This window comes from Aplidium turbinatum, chromosome 16, assembly GCF_918807975.1.
Source record: "Aplidium turbinatum chromosome 16, kaAplTurb1.1, whole genome shotgun sequence".
Lineage (NCBI taxonomy): Eukaryota > Metazoa > Chordata > Ascidiacea > Aplousobranchia > Polyclinidae > Aplidium > Aplidium turbinatum.
The window spans coordinates 2,254,076-2,280,450 of record NC_137487.1 but is presented as its reverse complement, the minus strand read 5'-3'; the positions used below and the strand labels follow the sequence as shown (position 1 = coordinate 2,280,450).

The following is a 26,375-nucleotide window of genomic DNA, read 5'->3' as shown; positions in this document are numbered from 1 at the left end:
TGAAGCACTAAGGCAACATAGGAGTTTGTAACAGCTTTGATTTGTATGTAGAGGTTGCTGGTATGTTCTTGTTTTCAACGTGGTAGCTCATCTTTGAAGGCAATAACCTTAAAGAGGGTAGCTTATTCCGAGTCAAGGATTTGAAGTATTACAAGAAGTTCAATGATACATAAAAAGATTATTTCAATTGTGTGACTTTAGAAGCTTGTGTATTAGATAGGCTTACAAAAAGTGACAAAGCGAACTTTTCAATGTAGGCTGTAGACCAAATAGACAAAAAGTTATTTTTCATACTCTCTCCATTGGCTAGTCTTAGTCAAACGCAAAGACATGAAATTTGATATTATTTTTTTTGTGATAGGAAACCTTATAAAAAATATGTACTCTTTATAGATTGCGTTCCTCAAGCGACTTTTAAACATTTGCACTAACACTTTAAGATAACAATCTCACAATCATTTGATGAAGTTTCCAATGAGATGGATCCAGTTTCATTTATGTTGATGATCACATGTGCAGCTTGCCGTATAAGTCTGGTAAGTATTGCCAATGAACTTGAAGGTTTCCAAATACCTTAAATTAGTTATTTATCATGAAGTTCAACAACAACGCTTGAGTTAGCTAATAAATATTATTCAAAATACAAAGCAACCAGAGAGGTTTTGGACCAACACTGTTCCCTTCCAAAGAAAACAATTAATCAGGTCCAAAAATTTTAGGTTAAGTTTTGTACAATTCGTTTATATATTTTGCATCTGTTGGTTGCGTAAAGTTTTATTTCCATCAATCCGCTCTTACTTGTGTAATTGTTATCACTCATCGTATCTTCCCTGTCGCTGCCCCAGTCATGCAACTGCATGCTATCAAATGGAATCTTCTGGCAGTTTTTGAGTTTGTTCCACTATGCTCAGCTTGGTTAAGTAGAACCTGCACAATAATCTTACAATTTCTTAAATGTATTGTTACTTTGTTAAGATGTACAGTGATAGATTACTGTTTTTTTGTTTTATCTAAAAGACCCAGTGCTGCTCCGAAAGGTTTTGAATTTTTTTCTATTTTTTTAGTTTCATTCAATTCAGCTACTTTGCTGATTTTATTTTAATTTAAAAAAAGATGACTTTATTAAAATGTATTGATAAATTTTTGTCCAATCAACAAAATTATATAAAAACTTTCCAGATATCTTCCGGACCTATACCAAGCCAAACCGGAAGTGACGTATCTACCAAGGTAGTATGATGCGGAAGGAAATACTAACAGTTAACTTTGTTTTCAAATTTTGCTTACCTTTTAATTGCTAATCTGGTCGTTTGGTTATTGTGTATGCATAAGCTCCTACTTTGTGGACAATTGCTGAGGTAAGAAAAGTTACCAGTCGTCAGATTTCCATAAGAGGGGTCTTGTAATAATTTATAATACAATTTAATATCAGACAGATTTATAATATTTTATTACATTAAGTCTAAAATAGGTTTCTTTGTTTTTCAATTTAGGACGTTAATGACGTCATCAACTTCATGCAAAACTACACGTCCTTTCAAGTGAACAAGAAAACATCGGCGAGTTCAACCAAAGGGAGCTTAGATAGACGGGAGATGGTTAAAGTCATTGACTCTCCTCAGTTCAAAGAAACTCTCAGTTGGATGCAAGAGTCGAACGGATTAAAAAGAACAGGTAAACTAACAGATGAAAGATGAAGTGAAGACGATTTGTTTCAAAAACTCGTATGAAGAAAGATGTATCTTTCATTGTTTGTATTCAGCCTATGTCGAATACTATTTGTTGACAATTATGAGCAGTTGTTTTGAAGGAAAGCTCAGTGCTGAAGATGTTCAAAAACTTAAAGCGCCGAGATGTGGAATGTCTGACCCTCCGCCACCTGGGAGCGGGGTTGCTTCGTACACCGAGCACAGCAGATGGGAGACGAAACATCACAAAAGATCAGGACTCTACAAGCTTTCATATTCGTAAGCAATATTTTTTTATAATTTAATATTGTTTATTGTATGTCATTGCGAGCATTTGATCACACGAACATGCCTTTGGTATACTTTCTAATCGGTATATTCATTTTGTGAATGCCTACAATTCAATAACCTTTCAAACGTTAGACGTCATCATCAATCAGCCAGTAGCTAATAGCAACCCGACTGGGATTATTCATTTCCTGCTTTAAGTTAGTAATTATTTCGATCTTCCGTTCTCAACCAAACTAAAACTACTAGAACACAACGGAACAAGGTTTCGTGGCCTTGAAAGTTATCGAAATCTGTTATCTAATTTTGCAAAATAAAATTCAATTCATCTTGTTTCGCTTTGTCGTTTTCATTTACTGTCTGCAAGCAGCCTGCCTGTTTAGTGTTGTAAGTACTGTAGCATATACTGTTGTTGAACGCAACCAAACGTTGGCTGATCAACTGCATAAACAAAAGTGTTTGCATCTTGCGCAAAAGTATCGAAGCAGATTGCATATTGACAGTACGTACAATGCAAATACCTACTTTCATAGCTTTTTCCCAAACACCTATCCGGGGTATCTGCGGGACATCGATGTGGAGAAGGGTGTGCTTGCTGCGATGTGTATGTGGGAGTGGAACTCCAACGTTAGGTTTTCGGCCGACAGTGGAAATGGTGTCGAAAATGCTGATGTTCAAATCTTGTTCGGAAGAGGTAACTCTTGGAAACATATCCTAGGGCTGACGATTTGCGCGTAGTATCGACATGGTACAGCCAATTTGTTTCAGCTTAGTTTAATGTCATCCAGTTGTTAGATTTAAAGTGTGAGTGAACAATTATAAAGTGTGGGTGAGTTATCTTGGTGTAGCCACAACGATAAAAAAGAAAGATTGTTATTTTAGCTTTAGTGAAACCAGTTTCATGTTATTGCAAAAGATGATGCTATTTTATTTTACATTGGTCGACGATGTTTGTTCCTCTTTGATAGCCTTGTGTAGTAGCTCATCCATGCAACATATAACAGGAACATTTGGTCTAATTATTCATCTGAGGCCGTCGATGCCTGGTTCAGGCAAGGCAATTGAAGAAGAAGAAGTAGCCTATACAGCAAAATTGCTTACAGACGATGCACAACAGCAAGGAGACTGGTTGGCAGTTAACTTTATCCAAAATATGTTTTATTTTGTAGCCTATTGATAATGATGGTACCCGGTCATTTGGTCGACAGACATTTGGTCGACAGTCGTTTGGACGACAAACATTTGGTCGACAGGACGTTAGGTCGACAGAACGATTCATTTTAGGGTTAGGGTTAGTTAACTAACCTTAACCCTAAACCTAACCTAACCCTAACCCTAACTCAAATGTCCTGTCGACCAAATGTCTGTCGACCAATTTCTGTCGACCAAACGTCCTGTCGACCAAATGTCTGGCGACCAAATGTCTGTCGACCAAATGACTGTTGACCAAATGTCTGTCGACTAAACGACCGGCTACGGATAATGATATGGTAACCCTACCGAACCTATTTGACGCCCAGCTGTATTGATAGTTGAAAGCTGCTGCTACTTTCACTTCATACATTCATTGTAATGAGTGGAGTTAATGCTTCTTTTAATGTCAACAGCAAGCCATGGGGATGGATTTGCTTTCGACGGACGAGGCGGCACACTGGCTCATGCCTTTTATCCTGAAAACGGAAGATTGCATTTCGATTCCGATGAAAAGTGGTACCTTTCTCTAGACAATGAAAGTAGGTCATGTTCTGTCATAGAAAATTAAACATATCAAACATGTAGCTTGAAGTTACAAGTTCAGAGTTGTATCATGAAATGGTCCAATTTTTACAATTCCTTTCTATGATAATTGTGATGTTAGATCAAATGAAACTTGCTAGTTTAACTTGACAAGTGAAACTTAGAAAGTGGGAATGCCTTTTTATCAACCAAAGAATATCGTTTTTATTTTCGTGCACAGGGAATTACGACAAGAAGGACATATTTACTGTCACTGCCCATGAACTAGGCCACACTCTTGGGCTTGGACACTCACAGAAGTCAGAGTAAGTTTTAAACTTTCTAGTAGACTTTTGCTTGATCTTGTAGTCGTAAAATAGCTCGTAAAGTTGGAATTCAATAAAACTGTTCAGCAAGTGACGATGTTGTTTCACGACAGGAATGAAAGCTCGATACAGAAGTCAAATCGAGGCTACTTAGCCTAAGTGGTTTTCTTTGAAAACTATGGTGATGTGATAACGTGCCATGGTCGCAAGTAACGTTTAAAAATAACATTTGCTTTTTTGCAGCGCTCTTATGGCTCCAGTGTATAGGTTTCAAAAGTCATTTCAAGACTACGAGTTGCCACGTGATGACGTCAGTGGAATAGCCAACATGTATGGGAGCCCGGCGTCAAGTAAGCAGAGATGTACGTATGCGCCGCAAATTCTACGCCGCATACATGCGGCGTAGACTTTTTGTTTGCGCTAACGCTTGCGGCCACATTTTTTTGGATAGTTTGCGCTTGAGGCTGCGCCGCAAAGTTTTTGCGGTTTTTTAGCGCATAGCGTCAACGCATACTTTTTAATGTCTTAGTTGTTGTTTGCAATTTTTTTTGTCAAACTGCGAAATGTTGACGTCTTGCAATAATTGCCCACTGTTCTAGTGTTGTGTCACAAGTCATCTATTGTTCAGTCAGCTGGAGTTTGTTTGTATATCGCACTACTGCCTTTGACGCTAGAGTCCCACGTGGAGACTATAGTCTTGCAGAAAAAAAGAAAGAATTAGTTAAAACAACTTAGGCCTACTGAGAAATTACTTAGTAAATTACGGGTCAGAACAGGAATGTAATGTAAGCAAGCAAGTAGGTAGGTTGGTAATGTCGCTCCATGTAAAATGTAAACAATGACTTGGCTTCGTAGTGTGAAGTTTTTTTAGTCAAGCAGTGTTGAAGGCGTTTGTAAGCACTTTAATTTATATTAATGAAGTCTTGCATTTTGGGGCAAATCAGAAACTTCTCAGGCAATGAGCAGTGCAGCCTATGTATCTAAACAAACTCAAATATTTGGTCTCCGACCGTGATTGCTTGCATGATGTTGTACTCTGTAGGCCTATAGACTTATCATAATTTTTTGGGCATAATCCGGGACAAACTCAAAACTATGAATAAAATAACTGGACAAAAGGCCGAAGGCCTGAGCTTGGCAAATTTTTATCCCATATTTATATTTCTAAGCTTTAATATTGCATAATAAAGTATTCTACTTAGATTGAATAAAAATTTTTATTACTTTATTTAAAGGAAAATAGCCTACATGTTAATTTAAGCAACACTAAGTCACAAATCAGACATTCATAAGAAAAAAAGAAAGAACAAACACTGAGAACAAAGAAATAACACTAACTCACAAATCAAACATTTATAGGGGATGCATTCAGAAACCATTGGCTTCATCGTTTTATTGAAGTCAATAGAATAATGACGCAATAAACGTCACCCATTATTCCCTAACTAAAAGATTTCTCAAGCTATGCGCGATATTTTACTCAACCTAGTAAGCTAAAAAAATTAAGATATTAAAATAAGCCTCGAGTTAAAGCAAAGTTGTGCCTTTTGGGACGGAATTATTTCATAATTTTGCATCAGGTTGGAGTTAATTTTGAAAATTTCACTAAAGTAAAATTCCGGGACATTTTGCTAACCGGGACGGGACACCGGGACAGACGTTTAAACCGGGACGTATGGTAGGTCTAACTCTGTATGTTATATGTAGTAGGCTACATTACTTTGCCTTTGCCGGTTATTCTTGTTGTAGGCTATGTAGCGTAGTAATGTGTACGCCTACATACAGTAGGCTATCAAGCTAAGGTAATTTTTACTTGACAATTTATACAATCTGTTGCGTAAGTATGTAATTATAAATTTTGTAACTTGATGAGCAGTTTAGCAAAACATGCATCCAGGGGCCAATTGTGAGATGCTTTTGGGTAGCCTACTGCTAATAACACTAGTAATGTTAACTATCCCTGAATGCTAATAACAAAGAGTTGTGCAGTTCAGAATCTAAACTTGCTTGTGTCTGGCAGTTTTGTCTTCCATTAACCCACTTTTTAGAAATCTTATCAGAAAAAAGCATAGAGCTTACTGAGAGAATTATGGCATTAAAAGCAACATTAGTCTTATTCAAACGGAATCATTTTAAAAATAGTGTTTTTTATAATGGATTTTTAGGGAGCGACAGTTAGTATATTACTAGGAGCGGCAGTTACTATAATACTAGAATTTTCTTGATAGGCATATGCTACAGTTTCTTACACTACACTATTGTATTCAGGGAATAACTTACGGTAATACTAATCTCCAAGTGAAATGGAGCATGATAATACAAATCCATGGCCCTACCCTACATGGAAAAGTATTTTAAGCTCTGTTCTTCGAAAGGCAAAAATTTATATTTTCAATGCCAGATGTGCCTTCCGGTCAAAAGGATAATTTCTTGTGACGAGAAATCGCGAAGTGGATTGAAAAGTGTGTTGTTTCTGGTGGTTTATACTGCGTGAATGTTTGGCACCTAGCAAACAAAATGAGTTTGCGCTAGAGTATGCGCTAACGCTGACGCCGCCAACTTTTTTTACAAGTTGCGTTGACGCATGCGGCGTATAGTTTTTCAAACGTTTGCGTTTGCGCTGACGGCGTCAATATTTTTTGTATGCGCGTACATCACTGCAAGTAAGGGATCGTTTTACACAATGCTGAGTAGTCTACACCAGTATTTCTTATATCGGTGAATGATTCACAACAAAAGGAAGAAAATTTTGGCAAAAGTGAACAAAAAGTAAGGAATGAGTTGTATTTTCTTGATGACTCCAACGATGTCTCTTCTAGGCGAGAGGCATCTTGATGATGAATGAGGTGAAGGGTAAACGAAACATGTTTTACGTTGAACCTTTTCACTTCTCGCAGCCTTTTAAGTTGTGAGTTGTAACAATTAGTCTATCTGCTCCATTTCAAGATACTGGGGAAATACTAAAGAGAAGATCGGGTTTGATTATTTTTGCATACTGCTATGCTTCCTGTTATTCCCATAGAGGCTCATTGATTCTAACTATTGATCCATGTAACAAACAATAAGTAGGAAATGCCATCACAATCACCGTTGCGAGTCATTGTTTAAGATCCTGAGCGGAGAGTCGCCTTCGCACGTTTCACAACTGAGAAAAAAACTTGTGATACACAACAATGTAGAGCAAGTGTGACATCACTATAACTCTATAAGCAGCATTGTACCGTATGTACGTGTCATCAGTAGAGGCAACCCTTACCAGCAAAAGTACTCCCTGGACCACCCTGTCAACGCTATTGGCGAGGCCTCATTAGACTGGTGTAACTCCAAACATGTCATCGCAAGATAACTAAATCATTTGTCTAACTACAGCACAGAAGCTCGTCTGAAGACAACAGCGGATGTGGCCAACAACGGATGTGGCCAACAACAGATGTGGCCGACAACGGATGTGGTCTACAACAGATGAGGCCAACAACGGATGTGGCCAACAAAAAATGTGGCCGACAACAGATGTGGCCAACAACAGATGTGGCCAACAAAGGATGTGGCCAACAACGGATGTGGCCAACAAAGGATGTGGCCGACAACAGATGTGGCCAACAACAGATGTGGCCAACAACAGATGTGGCCAACAACGGATGTGGCCAACAAAGGATGTGGCCAACAACAGATGTGGCCAACAAAGGATGTGGCCAACAACGGATGTGGCCAACAAAGGATGTGGCCAACAACGGATGTGGCCAACAACAGATGTGGCCAACAACAGATGTGGCCAACAACGGATGTGGCCAAAAACGGATGTGGCCAACAACGGATGTGGCCAACAAAGGATGTGGCCGACAACGGATGTGGTCAACAACAGATGTGGCCAACAACGGATGTGGCCAACAAAGAGTGTGGCCGACAACAGATGTGGCCAACAACAGATGTGGCCAACAACAGATGTGGCCAACAAAAGATGTGGCCAACAGCGGATGTGGCCGACAACAGATGTGGCCAACAACAGATGTGGCCAACACAGGATGTGGCCAACAACAGATGTGGCCAACAACGGATGTGGCCAACAAAGGATGTGGCCGACAACAGATGTGGCCAACAACAGATGTGGCCAACAAAGGATGTGGCCAACAACGGATGTGGCCAACAAAGGATGTGGCCAACAACAGATGTGGCCAACAACAGATGTGACCAACAACAGATGTGACCAACTACGGTTGTGGTCAACAACAGATGTGGCCAACAACAGATGTGGCCGACAAAGGATGTGGCCAATAACGGATGTGGCCAACAACGGATGTGGCCAACTACGGTTGTGGTCACCAACAGATGTGGCCAACAACAGATATTGCCAACCACGGATGTGGCCAACAAACGGTTGTTTCTTTTTCATGTCGGCAACATAAAGAAGAAGAAGAAGGTTGATTCGAGTTTCTAACAGGAACAAATTGTCGAGGATGGCGTAGAAAGATAATTACAGAGAGAGCGCGAGAGCATACTGTGGACTATAATGTCTTAAAATATCTAAGATTGTTTTCTCGTATAAAAGCAGCTGCTCCAGACCCCCTCAGCATGACACCTACATCGGCTTAGTCAGAATAAATTTTGTCATTCTGATGCTGATGTGAAGGACTTCTGATATTTTGGTGCCAATTACACTTGACTCGATTTGATTTCATGTTATTCTAGTTCTTGTTTGTTGTGATTTTTAGTTCTCACAAATTTTCTAATTCCAATTTAAATTCTACATGATGAAGTATTATTATATTTCCGAATTAGTTTAGAAAATCCCTAGTTGCCCAAATCGTTTTCAAACTAGTCAACCCAGTATGCACTTTTATAAGACTTGTGCTATTTCTACTGTATAGCCTTCAAGATCACAAAATCTTAGTTGCAAAAAAATCAGCAATTGCGCTTGCAAACCGAGAAAGACAGACATAAAGCCAAGAATGTAGTATGTTTTCTCCAGATCTCAGTTAAACCTGTTCACTTTTACAAACACCGGGCTTTAGCAGGAGGTTAGAGATGTGATTACTTGTGTCGACTCTGTTTTTTCATCCACAACTTGCTTTCTATATGAAATAACAAAGTGATATTATTGAGGCATTACTATGTTATTAGGAAGGAATGTTGAATCGGAGTACAACAGCGCGTGCAATCGTTTGCGACGTATTGATGGGAGCAAGCTTAAAAAGCCTACATTTTCTGCCATCCCGGCCAAACCAAGACCTTCTAACCGTAAAACCACTACCACCACAACCACCACCACCACAACAACAAAAACCACAACCGCTCGCAAACCTATAAAAAGTAAGTGTCATTCATGGTCAAAGTTGGAAGTACAAATTAAACTTACATTAAGTTACCGTACAAGTAGTTGCTGCATCCACCTTATAAGTGGCTACTGTTGGCGAGTAGCCATAGCATTCCCTGGAAAGTACTGCGTTGACCTTAATAATTTGTGTCTTGAAAATACAATGTTGTGGCATGTTGTAAAACTTTGTTTGCATTGTATCGTACATTTAGTGTTGGCCTGTGCACCTGCAAATGCATTCTTTTGCTCACTTCTAATAAAGTACAGTAGAATTTGCCTATAGTTACTTTGGCTATAGTGACACTTCGCCTATAGTGACACCTGTTGCAAAGTCCCGTTTGCATACGCAACAGTTGAGTAGAATTCGTCTATAGTGACACTTCGGTTATGGTGACACTTTTTCAGCGGTCCCTTCAGGTGTCACTATAGACGAATTCTACTGTACATGTTCATGCTAATGGTGCATGTTTGGTTCGAAGAAATCAATCATCAAAATTAATTTTCCAATTGTCAATTTCAAGTGATGTTCAGGAACCATTGTTGTGATGTTTCGACCAATTTGATGATCAACAAATAACACAATCTGCTTTTTTTGGTTTTATTAATTTATGCAAACATTACACACTTAGTAGTAGGCTACCGGTAATATAAATAAATTAATAATGATGGAAAGTGACGATCATTGATTCAATCTCTCAATAACAACTAAAAAAAGTCGACCATACAATGCAACCTTGCTATTTTGTCCTTATGTTACTTGATTAACATGCATCAGGCTGTAACATTACTGTAATATTTATGACTTTACTTGCATCAAACCATCAATTTAAAAACGGGCGACACGTTTGCGTATGCTTCTTAGTAGTCGAGTGTAGAGTAAATTCAGCGATAGACACGTGTTTCGCCCACGAGGCTGGGCTCATCAGTATCGCTCCACTAATTCATGCCACATAATTCTCAACCGCTGCTTTTCTCAGTCAATTGAATTCTTACTCGCTGAATTCATGCAACACTCGACTACCAAGAAACACATGCTTTTGGGAAAAGTCTTGATCGCTAGTGTGAAGGCTACACCGGTATGGTTAGCGAAACACAATGCTCGCTCTTCTACAGTGACTAGTCAGGTAATGCTGACGCCGGAAAAAATCGCTTTTTCTTAACTATGTTTATGTATGAAATGGCTATGTGTATGATTACTGTGTGGATGATGGCTATGTGTATAGTGGCTGTGTGTATGATGGTTATGTGTATGATAGATGTGTAGATGATGACTATGTGGATGATGGCTGTGTGAATGATGGCTGTGTGGAAGATGGCTATGTGTATGATGGATGTGTGTATGATGGTTATGTGTATGATGGATGTGTAGATGATGGCTATGTGGATGATGGCTGTGTGAATGATGGCTGTGTGGATGATGGCTATGTGTATGATGGATGTGTGTATGATGGTTATGTGTATGATGGATGTGTGTATGCTGGCTGTGTGGATGATGGATGTGTGTATGATGGCTGTGTATATGATGGCTATGTGTATGATAGCGGGTATCCGGACAACTGCCTCCCGGACAATTGCCCCAAACAATTGCCCCCCGGACAATTGCCCCCGGACATCTGCCCCCATAGGACAATTGCCCCTCGGACAACTGTCCCCGGATAATGAATACTAAGAGAATAATAAAATTTAAACATGACTTGGGGAAGTTTATTCATAGCTCGAAGACGTTTAGTGGCAACATCGTTACACCGAACAAAGGAAAGACAGGTGGAAGGATTGCAAGACCAATATCAGGCAAATGCTGACTTTGCTCTGAAAATTCGTGTGCTTTCAGCTTTGGCTTTCCTTCGACCAAATGACGTAGTTAGTGCATTTGAAACACTTCAGGATACTATGCCAACAGAAGCTGACTCGACCGTAGATTACTTTGAAGATGTCTTTATCGGACAGAGGATCACCAGTTTTCCGATCAGCATGTGGACTGTGGAGTATGCATGATCGTATAGTGGAAGATCTTTCCCGCACAAACAATTCGTTGAAAGGATGGCATATCCAGTCCACCTTCAGGCTAACATTACTGCATGTCATCCAAACGTTTGGAAGTTTATGGACGCATCAAAGAGCGAGCAGGCCTTAGCAACAGAACGGCAACAATTAACCAAATGGTTGCAGGATTTCATGCACCACCGCCCAAAAAACGCTATCAAGACTGTTCAGCTCGCATTGCAACCATTGTAGAAGACCATGAAAATCGCAATGTACTTGACTTTTACATTTCTAGTGGCGATGTTTATATATCTGTCCGTCGCAAATAAGTATCAAACCATTAGCGCTAATTAAGAAAAAACTTTACTGCACTTTTTGATGGAATTGTCCGGGGGCAATTGTCCGGGGGGCAATTGTCCGGGGGGCAGTTGTCCGGGGGGGGGGGCAGTTGTCCGGGGAACAATTGTCCTAGAACCATGATGGCGATGTGGATGATGGATGTGCATGATGGCTGTGTGGATGATGGCTGTGTGTATGATGGCTGTGTGTATGATGGTTATGTGTATGATGGCTGTCACAATCAATGTGCAAGGCCTCGCGATAGACTGCTTTGTGTCTTCAACGAGCGTGTTGTTTTGATTGTAAAATTCTGGTGCGATGTGTTATTATCGGTTATGACCTGAAGTAACCTTTGATTGCGAATCTTTATTATGTAACGTAGTTCTGGACCATTCTGTAAGATGCGAACCTCGAACATTCTGTTTTCTCAATCACCAAATATCGTTTGTCATGATGTCACAAGGATGTTTACCAATGGATCTCTGATTGCGAAATCATTATTATGCAATGTATTTTCTAGAATCATTTTCCCTACGCGACAATCTAGAAACTTTGGCTTGTTTACGATTTAGTTCAACTTGACAGAACCATGAGTCCTATGATGTAACATTACGTAACCTTCTCGAAATCACTAATCACTATACCGAAAAACCTTCTATAAATAGTGGTGTAATTTGCATAATGATTTTTATGGGAGTCGATTATGATGAGTTCATTATTATGATGAGTTCATTATTATGATGAGTTGGTGATGAAAGATCATTGTTGTAGTAGTAGCAGTTGTTAATAGACGCAAAGATTATTGTTGATCGAGAGTTGAAATATTGAATACGAGTAAAGCAAAGTTGATGCTAATATAATTTCTGATTGAAATTAGAATCGTATGAGAAGCTGTGAGTAGATCACGTTAAACTCGATCAAAAGCCGCAAGCGTTGGAATCTATTGCTGTTTACTGTTACTTTGATTAATTGCTGGAAGTGGTGAACCATTCGTTGGAATCCTTCAAGCGTTTTCATATATATCATTTCACTAGTAGAACTATTCGACATTTAATTGACTGCTTTTCGGTTATAACCCATTAAACTACGTCATTGAACCTTTCCAAGTATTTTTCCTAGTAAGAGATAGAAAGAAAGCGTGACAATGGCTGTGTAGATGATGGATGTGTGTATGATGGCGATGTGGATGATGATTGTGCTTATGATTGGGGATATTATGGAGTAGTACATTTGTGACATGTGAATGTAAATAAAAGATTGCTTTGATTGATCTTGAAAATAATCGAAACATCATAGTCAAGTTATTTGAAACTTTCTCATATTTTAGCCAAAACGTGTCAAGACAATTATGCCTTGGGCACTTGCAATTATTTCAAAAGTGACGGTCTTTGCAAAAACCCATCGTACCGCCATGTCATGACTGCAAAGTGCCAGAAAACATGCAGCCTCTGTGGCAAAGGTAATGTCCAATGGTGGGGTGTCAGTGCATGCTCTTGTAGATAACTGTGGTTTCTCTTGCGTCGAATAAGCATTTCAGAAAAACGAAACAACGCAAAGCCAAATAATGTTGCAAATAGAGTGAACAGTTTAAATAAAGTAGAAATAATTTACAAGTGTGTTTGCTTCTCTCATTATATTGCCAAACTTTCCATGTTTTTTTGTTTCTTATTTCCACGTTTTCCATTTCTCAAACATTTCATTCAATGTAATAACATGAAAAGCTTTCAATTTTTTCAAAAGCAATTCTTGTTACGTGAAGACCAAGTTGCATTTCAAGTCCTGATGGTCATTTTAGTCTTTCTGTTATGAAGCAGAACAATGGAAGTATTTTAGATGTTGCTGTTTATGAGAAAAATGCTACGAGTAACTTATGTGTTGCTCTTGAAGAAAGTAATTGCGCAAAATGACAAAACCTTTAAGAAACTACAAAAAGTTGACCTGAGTGGTGCACAATCTCGTTCTCAAATCCTGCCTTGTGCTGCATGTTCCACAAAGAGCGATATTTAATAGACGTGACTCACATATTATTTCTAACACTAGGAGGACGAGTTTTCAAACCGACCCAAAACGAGACCACTGAGGAAGGTTGGTTGCATTAGGTGCATGGGTGAAGCTGCTAAAGGGGCAAGAAAGGGAGAGCTTAAATTGTTTGTACAGTTTTATTAAAAGCTAATTTAGTTCATTGCAAGAAGACAATGGCCCTATGTCGGGAAAGGAAGTGTTTTGATGTGATATGGATGTGAAGCAACTATAAGTCGAGTGTGGTCAACTTTCATGGACCCTCATTACAAATCTAATCATTGTGGTGAAAAGCGGTTCATTTGTTTGTAGACTATAATTTTTACGCTACAAGGAATACTATAAGTTTTGTCTATAAATTTATATATTTTATGTTTAAAGACATTTGGTGCTGAGGTGGTGGTTGGTTTTGAATCTTTATCCTCGGATTGACAAAGCCTTGATAGGTTATTCCTGATAGTTTCGCATACTTGTAGAGGCTCTTGACGCAGGGCCGGTTACCGAGATTGACAAAGTGAAGTTTTCAATTGTTGAAGTCTTGTTGCCGGGAAATTATTCCATTCACTAGGTGCCGCTGAATGGAGAGCATTCCTGAATGCGTTGCTTAAGCGCACATCCCGAGAGTCGAATCAGCGCCGAGTGATCTTGAGCCGGGCGCGTAACCACTGAGCTAACGGGGCGGACAGGTGCTTCGAGATGTTTGGTGGCCGGTGGGTGCTTCGAAATATTTGGTGCTGAGGTGCTTTGAAAAATAAATAAGAATCTTGAGATTTTTAGCTTAATTTAAAGATAACTTTATTTGTGGAAGACAACAATTGCATGATTGGCTGAGTTTTTGTTGATAGTTTATGTGGTTGGTTGTAATTGGTGAGATTCTTTTCGCTGCAATTGTTGTTGTAGGTATGTCTGATTGAAAAAAAGCAGCTTGCACAGAAACAAGCACACAGGTGGTGGCAATTATTCTTGTTTTGTGCAGAATGGTTTTGAAATGAATTGTCTCGATCGTTCCCATCAACTCCTTGCTCAAAGCAATGTGATGATTCAAAACGAAGATAGGAAAGTCGACTTTTTGTTGGCTCATTTACTTCATGCAAACAAACACTTATACAATAATACTCCAACAGTAAAAACAGAGAGAGACTGTTCACCAGGCACTTGATAATAAAAGTAATTTGCGTTCTTCTGGTGACTATTTACTAGGTTACCTCCTGATGTTAAAGATGATAACTAGCTTTTGTATTTCCGACGTTTTGTCAGTCAGCACGACTGACTTTATCAAGGTGGCTAAAACAGGTTAACACAACCTGTTCAGCAACGATGGCACAACACAAAAACATACTGATAAAATGAATAAAGTAAGCAGCAAGAATCAGAATTAAAACACGCAACAAGATACCTAGAGGTTAAACTGAATGCAGTGAATGCCTAAAACCAGTAGGCTACTTTCCAACAGCGTAAATTTATCTATCTATTGGGCCACCGTCAAGAAACATAGAAAAGACATCAGATAAGACAGAAACCAAGGGAATTGGCAATAACAATGATAGAGAAGACGCACTGAGAATGGAAAAGGTGAAGCTAAAGTTAAAGTAATTTTTTGTACACAGAGGGGAAATTCTGACCATCTTTCTGGTTAAGAGCATGTTGTGCTTTCTGGTTTATGTACCACTTTTCTGTAAACAATCTTTTTGTATAATCCTTTTCAGTTTTAAGAATGGTAGCGTTGGTCCAAGTAATTTTATGGTCTGAATTTATAGAATGTTTGCAAAGAGCGGAATGCTCCGGACGTTGAAATTTAATAGCTCTTTGGTGCTCGTTGATTCTAGATTTAAGATCACGTTTTGTCTGTCCAATGTAGATTAAATCACAGTCATGACACGGAACTTGGTAGATCAATCCAGAAACTTCACCTTCTTTCATGGGGTCTTTAGCCGAGGGAAGGTATTTACCTATTGTCAGATAGGGTTTCATCGCAACTTTGATTCCTATGCCATAGAGGATACGCTGAATTTTGTCGGTTACCCCCCTTATGTAAGGAAGACAAGTAAAAGATTTATAAGGAGGAAGCGAAGGTTTCGGTTTGGGTCGCTGTATGCAAGCAAGTTTTCGTGGAAATCCGTTGAGCATTAAAGTATTGTGAATGTTTTTCTTGTGGTGTGAACGTTCAGAATCATCCGTTATGTGAGTGTCCAGTCTGTTGTACAATGTTTTGGCCACTGTGAGTTTTTGATGCTTGATGTGATGTGAGTTGAACTGCAGGAAACGTCGGAAATACAAAAGCTAGTTATCATCTTTAACATCAGGAGGTAACCTAGTAAATAGTCACCAGAAGAACGCAAATTACTTTTATTAATACTCGAACACTTACTTATCAATACAACAGGCTGCTACAAAGTGATCACGTGCAACATGCAATCACAACAAATGTATAGTTTGTTTTGCTCACACAACTCATTATTATTGTTTTCCTTTAGAAGAGGAGACTTGCAGGGACGACGTAAACTTGCAGTCAAACTGCGGTGGGTGGAAGAGGCTGGGACTTTGCACCGATGTCGATCAAAGCGCGGCTATGAGTCGTATTTGTAGAAAGACTTGTGGCTTCTGTGCAGGTAGTGAACTGTTCCCGCTCAATGTTGCAATTGTTTGGCACTGTGCCAACGAATTTATTCTTCTTGTGTTTTTGTTTGCAACATTACCGTTGAACAGTAATCGAAGTTAATATTTAAAAGAACATTTCTATACTTTATGACCGAACTATTGTAAAAAGTAATTTTTAATTAGAGTATTGAATAGATATTGATTGTGTTGCGTCATCCAGTACGATTGTTATTGATGCAGTGCATGGACGCTTGCAGGGCTGTGCATGTAGAATGTTTTACATTTATAAACAGACATAACTGTGTAACAACACAACATTTAATACTATAAAACCAAACATAAAATAGCAAACGTTTTCGGCTATGCATATCGCTCTTTGATTATTGTGCTTTCTGCAAACGTTTGCTATTTTGTTTTGTGATGTTAAATGTTTTGTTGTTGCTTCTGGTTAAAAAAAAGTTACCTCTCTACTTAAACTGTTTTACATTTAGAAACAAAACCAAGCAAACCAACCTCCACTCCAACTAAACCGAAAACCATCTGTGACATCAAAAGCTTTGACACTTTCGTCACCATCTATGATTACTCGAATACTTTTCATGCCTACGTCATACAGGTAATTTCAAACTTGTCTTGAACTTGAAAAGTTTAATGATTAAAACTAAACTTTCTGCCACACAGTGGCCAAAAATGTTTTGTTTATTCGAATTAGAATTGAATGTTGTCATGTTGTTTTCAAAGTTTCTTTCAGAGAAATACCTCTTATACAGTCCTTTTATGACATATTCTTAGGCCGCACTTATGTGTAAAATAGTGCAATCAGGCATGTTATCTTATTACAAACCGGGATGTGTGATAAACTGCGTGAGAGAGACTTATCATTGGATGTGTTGTAATGGACAGGTAGGCATCTCCCATGACTCAGGCAGTGGCGTAGCCAGAAAAAAATTTTGGGGGGGGCCAAATATTTGATGAATTGAAGAGAACGACAAAATGTTTGATTTAAGACATCGCCACCTGATGTGCAGTGGCGCATCCTGATGGGTTAAGCAAGGGAAGAAATAAAGCTAGTGGGGGTTAGAGCGTGCCAAAGGCACGTGTATTCTAGAGGGGTCAGGGGGCATGCTCTCCCGGAAAATTTTTGCAAAATTACACTTAAATTATGGATTATAACGCTTTCTGGAAACACTTTCAGGGTAATATTTGTATGAAACTTATTAGCAGATAAACAGCTATTAACTTATTAAAGATAGCTCTTATCTACACACAAACGGGCAAAAACTGCGGCTAAAATTAGAGAACACAAAAAACTCAGCTACACAAAAACCCTACAGAGTGAGCGATTCTGAAATTGCTTCCACAGATTAGTTAAAAGAAGCGTAAATCGCGTAAACTTTGCGTGATTTACGATTTGCAAAATTTATTGGTGTGTTTCTGTGTGTCTAAAACAAGTCCTGGGGGGTGTTAATAGCCAGATGTCTTGGAAAACAATATAAATTTATACAAATTACATTATATTTTCAACATAGGGTTCAACTTCGGAATCCAAACTTTGAAAATTTGGGGGGGGGGGCCATGGCCCCGTTCGCCCCCCCCCCCCCCTGGCTACGCCTATGGACTCAGGACGTGTCTAAAAGTACTAAATTGTCTAAGAGCTTGACTTGATACGAATGACGTCATGGTTATTCTGCTGCATCTCGTGCTTCACCGATTCATGTTGGTCATGTCTTGCCATCGGACTCTAAAGTCTTTGACGTGAAAGTGAAGTTGGAGTTTTCAGCAGCTCTCTCACTTGAAACAACTTCTTGACCATAACCATGGCCTCAAAGAGTTTGTATTGCCGTGGAATCCCTTGCCCATTGCAGATGTGATGTGGTTTATAAACGATTTGCAACATAACCGGCTTCAACTTTTCTCGCAGGATGATTTCTACTTTCCGGTACAAATTCAAATTCAAACCACAGACCCGGATGTTAGTTTATTGGACTCTACCAGGTCTCTTGACGGGCAGCTGAGGTGGAGGTACGATCCAAAGTCCGCGCCAGCCGGAGTACTCAAATATGCCCAAACTGACTTATTCGGGAGCTCATTGTCCATCAAAGCAGCATTGTGGGCGTCTGGATTCTATTTCACCTTTACAGGTAATGCCTTGCTTTACTTTTTAATATTTTCTCTCTTGCGTTTCAAGACAATGTTCATATTTAAAACTTTTAAGGGAAACCAAGTTTATAGCCAAACATATTTTCATTGGCGTTCGTTGTAATCAAATAAACTCGCTAAGTAATGCACCGTCGAAATGCTTCTTTAACAATATCTCAACAAGGACAACTTCTTAAGTCGTGATTGTTGTTCTCATGCACATGTGCTACCACGCAATGCAGGTCAATTACACATGAGTTATCGGGCCACACGACTTTTTAATCGTAACCTACTATGAAATCTTTTAGAAGCGACTCAAGGTATTATTCATGAAAAGTAATAAAACCCACGCAGTTGAAATTATCTTACGCAGAATCGAAACATACAACAGTAAAAAATAAAAACAAATCAACTTGAGCTGAAAGGATAGAGTAACAGTACTTGCATTGATAATAAAGACAGTTTTATTTTCAAAGTGTTTGCTTTCATATGATTATGATTTCTTCTTTTTTTGGCTCCATCCTTTTTCCTCAAGTTGACTAAATGTTTCGACCACTATGCTACGAAACAACAAATCAGTTAATGAAATTTCTTTTTCAAACAACAAACAAAAGCCCATGCAAATCATACAGCTGAAGCTATCTAATGCAGCATTGAAACATAAAAAAATTTTAAAATAGCATTAAAGCATGGAATTTTTTTGCTTTGTGGGATTTTTGGAAAGTTTTTTACTTGACTAAGCGTTCAATATTAGGTCGAACAGACGATGTACCAACTCTCAACTGCATAGTAGGCTACTAAGATTTTCAGAAAATAGCAAAGGAAAGGTGTACCAGTGAAGGCATAAAACAGCTTTGAGATGTCTTTTGTCTTTAATGCATGAGCGATTATGAAATTGTTTTGCGGGCCGCACAAAATTCTTTGACGGGCTGCATGCGGCCCGCAGGTTCTTCACCTCTGGCCAGACTGGCCTACATCATAATAACATAGCATGATGCCCTTCCGTGTCATTGTTTTTTGTATATCGGACACTTGTATCATTACTCAATGATGGAAGAGCATTCTCGCTATATCTTATCATAAACTTTAAAAAATTGTCCTTTCAGCAACAAAAGTGCCCTTTTTTCATAATCTTGCCCCCCAGTCAAAACCGTTCCGGCGCCCCTGACGCAATGCATCGGTCATTATCTAAATTGTACAACTAGATTCTTAATAAACGTCGGAAACTTGTTACTGTTGTTGATGACAGATGAAGTCGCACTGCCCTTGTCTTTGGTGTCAAGCAACACCAGTGGGGACACCAAGCGGTTGACCAAATTTTTCATCTCCGATAAAACTCAAATTATCTGAAGTTTCAAACTGATTAAAAACTTTTTGCATGTTCATCCGCGCAGACGACGGTATGGTGGATGAATATGAGAGAAACGGCCCTTACAATCTCCACAAAGGGAACAATCCGATTGGGGAGGTGTTTGCAGGGTACCCCCATACGCAGCTGGACACCGCTTACGTGGAAAGGGATGGGAAAAAAAGAAGTGCTTATATTTATAATATCTTCTACAAGGGAAAGTTCTGGCAATTTAAGATTGTAAGTAATATTTTTCATTTTTACGAAGTAACCGAATGTGTTTTCAGTGAGTTATAAATTTCTTTCATGTGGGCAAGCTAAGACTAGATTGAGTTTAACTACTTTAAAATATTAACACAGCTTTCGCGTTTGTTAAACATTGCATGCCGCCAAAATAGCAACAAAAGCAAAATCAAACTGTTTTCTCTCAAATATCGTAGTCCAGCATCTACGACCATGAAGTTTTGAGAATAAGGATTTATAATCTCTTTATGATTTCCACGTCAATGGGATGTGTTCGCACTTCACAACCATCCACAATCCTTGCTAGGTTGCACTCAAATGAACTCATAGCTTAGCAAGCAATTTTTCGAAACTCATCTAATCATTTCCTGGTTGCGATTTAGGACGATGCACACCGGTCCGAGGGTTCACGTCGGTTTAAGATGATCTCATCAGAAAAGGACATCGAGAAGTGGCACGGCGTAGCTGCGTGCGGTGTGGACGCTGTGTTTAGTTACAATGGTACGTCATAATATGAGACCGATGTTCCATTACTTTTCATATTACAAACCAGTAACTCTGCAACAAGGAGATAATGTCGTAGCCTACATAAACCACCTTGTAAACATTATAACAAAAGGTTTCGATAGTCAGTCAAGTATGGAAATTGCAAGAGGAATTAAGAAAAAATCTTGAATGTTTTTTTTCATTCAGCATTTGATTTGATGTAAGTTACAATATAATAGCCTATATAAAACAATTTAAAAATCACTAATTTCATGCTTCTGCAAGCCTAAATAAAAAACTTTAAAAATATTCTATGATACCAAGATGTGCATTGTGCAGCATCAATATATAGGGGGTCGTCAGGCCACACGGAATGCGACAACTCAGCAAGTAGGCTACACTTCAGCTACGACTAAGTCAGCAAATAAAATTTACTCACTCAGTAGTCAGTTCGTACTTGCTTGTTCATCGCTTGTTGAACTCATTTTGCTGACTTGTGACATGCCAAAGTTCGGCTTGCTCAGTGGTTACTGGCTCACCATTTACCAGATTTAGCCACTTGCTGAAATGGTGCTAGTTCAGTAGCCATTTGCTCAAATGCCATTTGCTCAGTTCACAACTGCTGACTTGTGGGAGACCCAACATAGGCTACTGTGTATCTTACTGCAGTTTTGTCTGGTGTTGACGTATTATAAATCCTACGCAAACATGTTCTCAGGTATTCCTTACTTCTTGAAGAAGAACGTGTTTTGGCCAGCAACAAAATCAGAGGAACTTGTATTCCGTGACGTCACTTACCAGTGAGTCGTTCACTTTGTTTAAATAATCTGCTGAGAGTTGCGAGCATATCGCTGTCTTCATAACTTGCGACATGCAGGTGAAAACCTCTGTAACATAATTTATTGACATAAAAACAAGAAGATGTGTGAAACAATGCAGATGCAGTCATGTCATAAACGTTGATGATGTAGCCTACACAGTGTGTAACCCATCCAACCAACAAGAGTGGGATGCTATCTGGATTGAAGTGAGTTGACAGTTTGACAATTCACGCTTTGTTCATGCAGTTAGTAAAGCAATGAAATAGCTGCAACTCTTGTAGGTTGGACCATTTCACTAAAACCTTTGAGAATCTCGTCACTCAGGTTTCTGAATATGAATTGTCGAATGTGTGAACACTGAACAGGCCTAGTATCTGTGTTTGTTCAGTGAAAACTTATAAAAATATATGTTTGTGTTTAGTTTCTTCCGTTGCTGGGATGAACAACCTAACCACGTGTCCGTGAATATAGATTGTAGTGCTGCCCCAATCAATTCAAGACATTTCATCCTTACTTCCATGGCAACTTTATTCAGTATACTTGCTCTTCTGAAATAACTTGTGGTTGATACCTGGAGTTTGGTTTCAATAATTTTTATTGCACTTCCCGTTTCTATTGTGTGGTGGTTATTTGCCTGCCCACTATTCGTATCTACTTTCGTTTACTTTACGAAATCAATTTATTTTTGCAAGGTCGATTTTTATTCATTTCTATTTGTAGGCTATAAATTTTCATCTCTCGATAGTTCAGGAAGCATTGTGTATTGCATTTGAAGCAGCGGAGTGTAAGTTAACAACTTGATCCATATTCCATCAACTTAGGAGCATAACGGCTCGAAGACCTGATCAATCTAACAAAAAAAAGTTTCCGAAATGTAGACCTAGATAATAAACTCTTGTTCAGCAAACGTTTTGAATTTATAAAATATAGGCAATATGTTTAACTGAAGATGAAAACAATCCAGTTTTTCAAATGTTGGCTGCATATGAAATTAATATCTACATTTTTGGGTTCTTTATTTTTGGTTAGATTGTAGGCTACACTCCTCTTGAATGTTATGAAGAACCATCACACTTCCTGAATGTTAATGAGGAACCATCACTGTTGTAAAGATCTTTTGCGGCAGAGCCGCCTGCGCTGATTCGCGTTTGTTTCACAATTTATTCTTGTCAATTCAATGTTGTGGCTGTACTGTACAGGGTACTGTATTTGTATGAGCTGCTTAATGTGCTTCTACATAAAATGTATATCAAGCACAGTGGTTGCTTGTGAGATTACTTTTTGTCGGACTATGACAAACTACAGACTGGGCCATGGCTGAACATGGAATGAAAGGAAGATACTGATATTTCTTTAAATTTTATTAAGGTTTTTTTATTGCAAGTATTTGCATTTATGGAATACCAGTGTATTTTTTGCTTTGCCAAAGGTTTAAGATACCCGTTGTACTGTATATACTGTATAGCTTCTAAGATGCATAACAAGATGAGCATGGAAGCAATAGTATTATACTTCAGAAAACATTTTGTGAATTGACCTACATAGTTTAGTAAGTCCCAGGTTAATTGATTATGATAGCAAGAACAGTAAGCTTTTTTGAATCTTCGTATGTTCACTTGATTGGTTGAATTTTTGTCCTCGGACTGAGATAGCTTCTTTGAGAGCTTAATCCTGGCGGTTTCACATACTTGTAGAGGCTTTGTTTGTTTTTTGTTTGTTTTATCTTTATCCTGCATTGCGGGAAAGCGGACTTGAACGCTATGCATCGGTGTACGCCTTCCGACGTACACCTGTCCGACCCACGCTGCAGCCGACTGCAATGTATGTTTCCGGTTGTCTACTCTACTTATGACTTAAATTTGGTACTACCCATTACTCGAAATCGATCACTGGGTAGAGGCAATTATCGTAAAGTTTCTTGCCCAGAGAAACAACAGCAAGTGCGGGTGGCAGGGGTCGAACATGCAGGCTCTCGACTGCGAGCCCAACGCGCTAATCACTCGGCCACTGCTGCCGCCACCATCAACGCAAGCCCGGCTACCGCGATTAACGGAGTGAAGTTTTCGATTGTTGAAGTGTTGTTACCGGGAAATTTTTCCATCCATTAGATAGGCTACAGCTGAATGGAGAGCAGTCCTTAACGTGCGATATTACTGAACACAAGTGACATTACTTGCTTCGCAAATATGATACGGGGTCAATGCACTGTGTTAGCTGGGTAGGAAAGGGAGTGTATTGAACCATAGCGATATCCGGCAAAGCTACAATGCGTAACGCTGCGGCATCATACTTCAGACTAAAACGAGAAAAAAAAATGTAGGCAAGCATACAGTTTGTTGGGAAGTTGTAGATGAGATGAAGTTCTTTTAGACCGCCGCATTGATCACTTAGTGCTGTTTACAAACCCGGATTGTGTGCGTTGTGACTTTGTTTCAATAAAACCTTCAACCAAGCGGAACCTTTTTTTATGGTTGTAAGTTTCCAGACTAACCCTTTAGTTAGGGTTGGTCTAAAAACTTACAACGATTGACACTTGTAAAAGAGGGCCCCAACAGAAAGAGCAACAAAGTAAATTCATTAAACTAAGACGATTTACAAAATTTTGACCTTTATTGAAAAAAATAAAAAAAATTGCGACAAACTAATAAAATCTTGAATCATATCTTATTCTACGTTTCCTGAATCTATTTAAAGTGTTTGAAGACAGAACTTTGTTTGAAGACAGAACTTAAAATTACGAAATATCAACATAATCTACATGAGAAAAGCGAACTTTTCCATCATTTTCATTTTAATGTAGCTGCTATGTTTGGCAAGCGAATTGGTTAAAAAGACTGTTTCTTTTTAAAGATCTTTAATAGACAAGTCAAACAGCAAAAAACGTATTTTTCCAACACTGCCTGTGTTGGCATTGTCAGAAGTGTTTTCAACAAACTTTAGTATAGGCTACTGTAACCTACCAAATGTGAAAACTGAAATTGCAAAAATACAAGAAAGTTTATTCACTTAAAAAAAAGTTATAGAATTTTTTTTTTTTGTCGTATCCAGGCTTACACCTGGTGGTTGAAGATTTAGATTAAGTGGACGGGAAGGCAAGGAAGCCAATCTTCGTGTCTACCTTCAGGCATGCCTTTAAGTGTCCTGCCACAGACACAGCCGCATGCTCTTGAGCGGTGTCGAACCGGCGCCCTTTCGATTGCCGTTCCAGTGTTCTCACCACTCGGCTATGCAGCCGACATTAGAAAGCTTGACAATAATACATAAGGAACAATTTAAGAGTTGCTACATTTGTTTGAAACTAAAAAGGTTTGATTTTTTTTCTTCCATTAGCTTTGTTATTCTTTAATAAACCATTGGTTGCTTGACTGATGTTATTCAACTCAATTATTTTGCAGTCAGTCATCTGTTTTACGGTTTAAGGTTACGGTAAATATAAAAAGGTGAGTTCCATACTTGATCCAAGCATCGGGGGATGAGAAGATAAGGTTCTCATTACACTAAGCCTTCGGCACTAACGAGAGTAGGGAGGCCAGTTGCTTTCTCTCGGCCGCCTTTTCTTCAGCAACTATGCCCACCCAATCTATTTCACCTTAGGTAGAGATGAGCGTGCTTTTGAACAACCAGCTTAAGCTGGGAGTCGAAACAAGATTTTATGAGTAGAAAACGAGCGCCTCATCTGCTGCGCCATCCCACCGCCATCATCCGAAAACAGAGTAAATATTATATTTCTTTCTAAAGTTCTGACAACTTTGTTCGGCAATTCCACATACTGGCGCTGCCGAGTAGTAAAATGGTATTTTGCCAGGGTGTTCTGTAGCAAAACTGGACAAACAGACAAGTTTTTGTTCAAGTTGAACAGCAAGGTGAACATTTTATTTGCTTAAAAAATATTTTTTCCAGCGTTCTTCTTAAGTCACACAACACCGCCACGGAATCGCTTTCATAGGACAAAAGTTCCCATCACAGTTCACTGCTATTGACTAATTTCAGTCTACACATTTAAAATTAAATTTTACAAAAACGAGATTAATTACACAAAAAAAACTGCAAACCGAGTGACTCTAGTAATGGTGCTTCTCAAAAGAAGGACAACCCTATATTCACGGAAACCAAAGCGGACTTCTTTGTTTTGGTGAAGCATACTGAAACATGCTTTTGTTGAGAAAAATATCCAACTAAAAATATGGCAGCAAAAGTCATGTTTAGCAATATGTGCGGCACGACACTGCACGCGCCATTCATGAACGAAAGGCACACTGCGCACCATAGAACGCAGCCGCGTACGCTGTGCCCGGTGTGATCAACTCACAGCATAGAAGTAGAGATTACTTATATCCATCTATGATTGAGAGAAGCACCAAACCCGATGACGTCACATTAGTTGCACGAAAGAGTGTGTTACACCTTGAAGTGGATAATCCTTAGAGAATTGGCTTTAGCAAAACACAGCTGGCCATACATAAGTATTCACGTAACCCAACACATTTGCACTTCAGGGCGAAAATAGGGTTACTACTATTTCAGTTGTCTACTAACCTGTGCCATGGAACTGATACGAAAGTACGTAGGCTAAAACTTTCAAACGTTGCAATTTCAATGCAAATATTCGTACAAGTCTATGGCTGGATGTACTGGTCCAGCAATGAACATTCACCCTCACGAATAACGTTGAATCATATTGTGATTCCTCAATGGCCTAATTACTTTGGTTGTTCTTGGCCATGAATGACGCATCTAGCACCGGCTCACTTCCAGGTGTTCTTACGTAATAGTTTACAAATAAGCCAAAATATCCAAGAAAGAACATGTTCGCTATTCAAATATTTGCTCGCTCAGAGAAATATTTCAAACGAGCGGCAAGAGCTGGTTTTGATAAGAATCACGTTCTCAACCAATTCTTCTGTTGGTGGTGATTGTTTCTGCTTCATTTTGTGGTTGTTGTCTTGCACCTGAATCAACACATAACTGTGCTTGCTGTAAGGTCTAAACGCCTTTGCTCCTATTGGCCTACAATTGAAAGCTGTATGTTGGACTAGACACTAGGAGGAGCTACTGGTGGATTGTTTTTCT

General features: G+C 39.0%; 1 protein-coding gene across 2 annotated transcripts; it reads left to right on the top strand.

Annotated features, from left to right (window-relative positions):
* The first annotated feature begins 376 nt into the window (after positions 1-376).
* LOC145785570 (uncharacterized) lies at positions 377-22,792 on the top strand. 2 transcript variants are annotated; one of them, XM_082597230.1, is made up of 16 exons: positions 377-536; positions 1,180-1,230; positions 1,494-1,674; positions 1,811-1,967; positions 2,510-2,670; positions 3,584-3,709; positions 3,934-4,018; positions 4,262-4,368; positions 9,137-9,325; positions 16,148-16,279; positions 16,760-16,884; positions 18,190-18,409; positions 19,802-19,995; positions 20,382-20,499; positions 21,203-21,284; positions 21,727-22,792. In XM_082597230.1, exons 1-16 carry the CDS (start codon positions 480-482, stop codon positions 21,860-21,862), a joined length of 2,121 nt encoding a protein of 706 aa, XP_082453356.1. In that variant the 5' UTR covers positions 377-479; the 3' UTR covers positions 21,863-22,792. The 2 variants fall into 2 exon arrangements, with proteins under 2 accessions (XP_082453356.1, XP_082453355.1); XM_082597229.1 differs by having other exon boundaries at positions 16,145-16,279.
* The last annotated feature ends 3,583 nt before the right edge of the window (positions 22,793-26,375 follow it).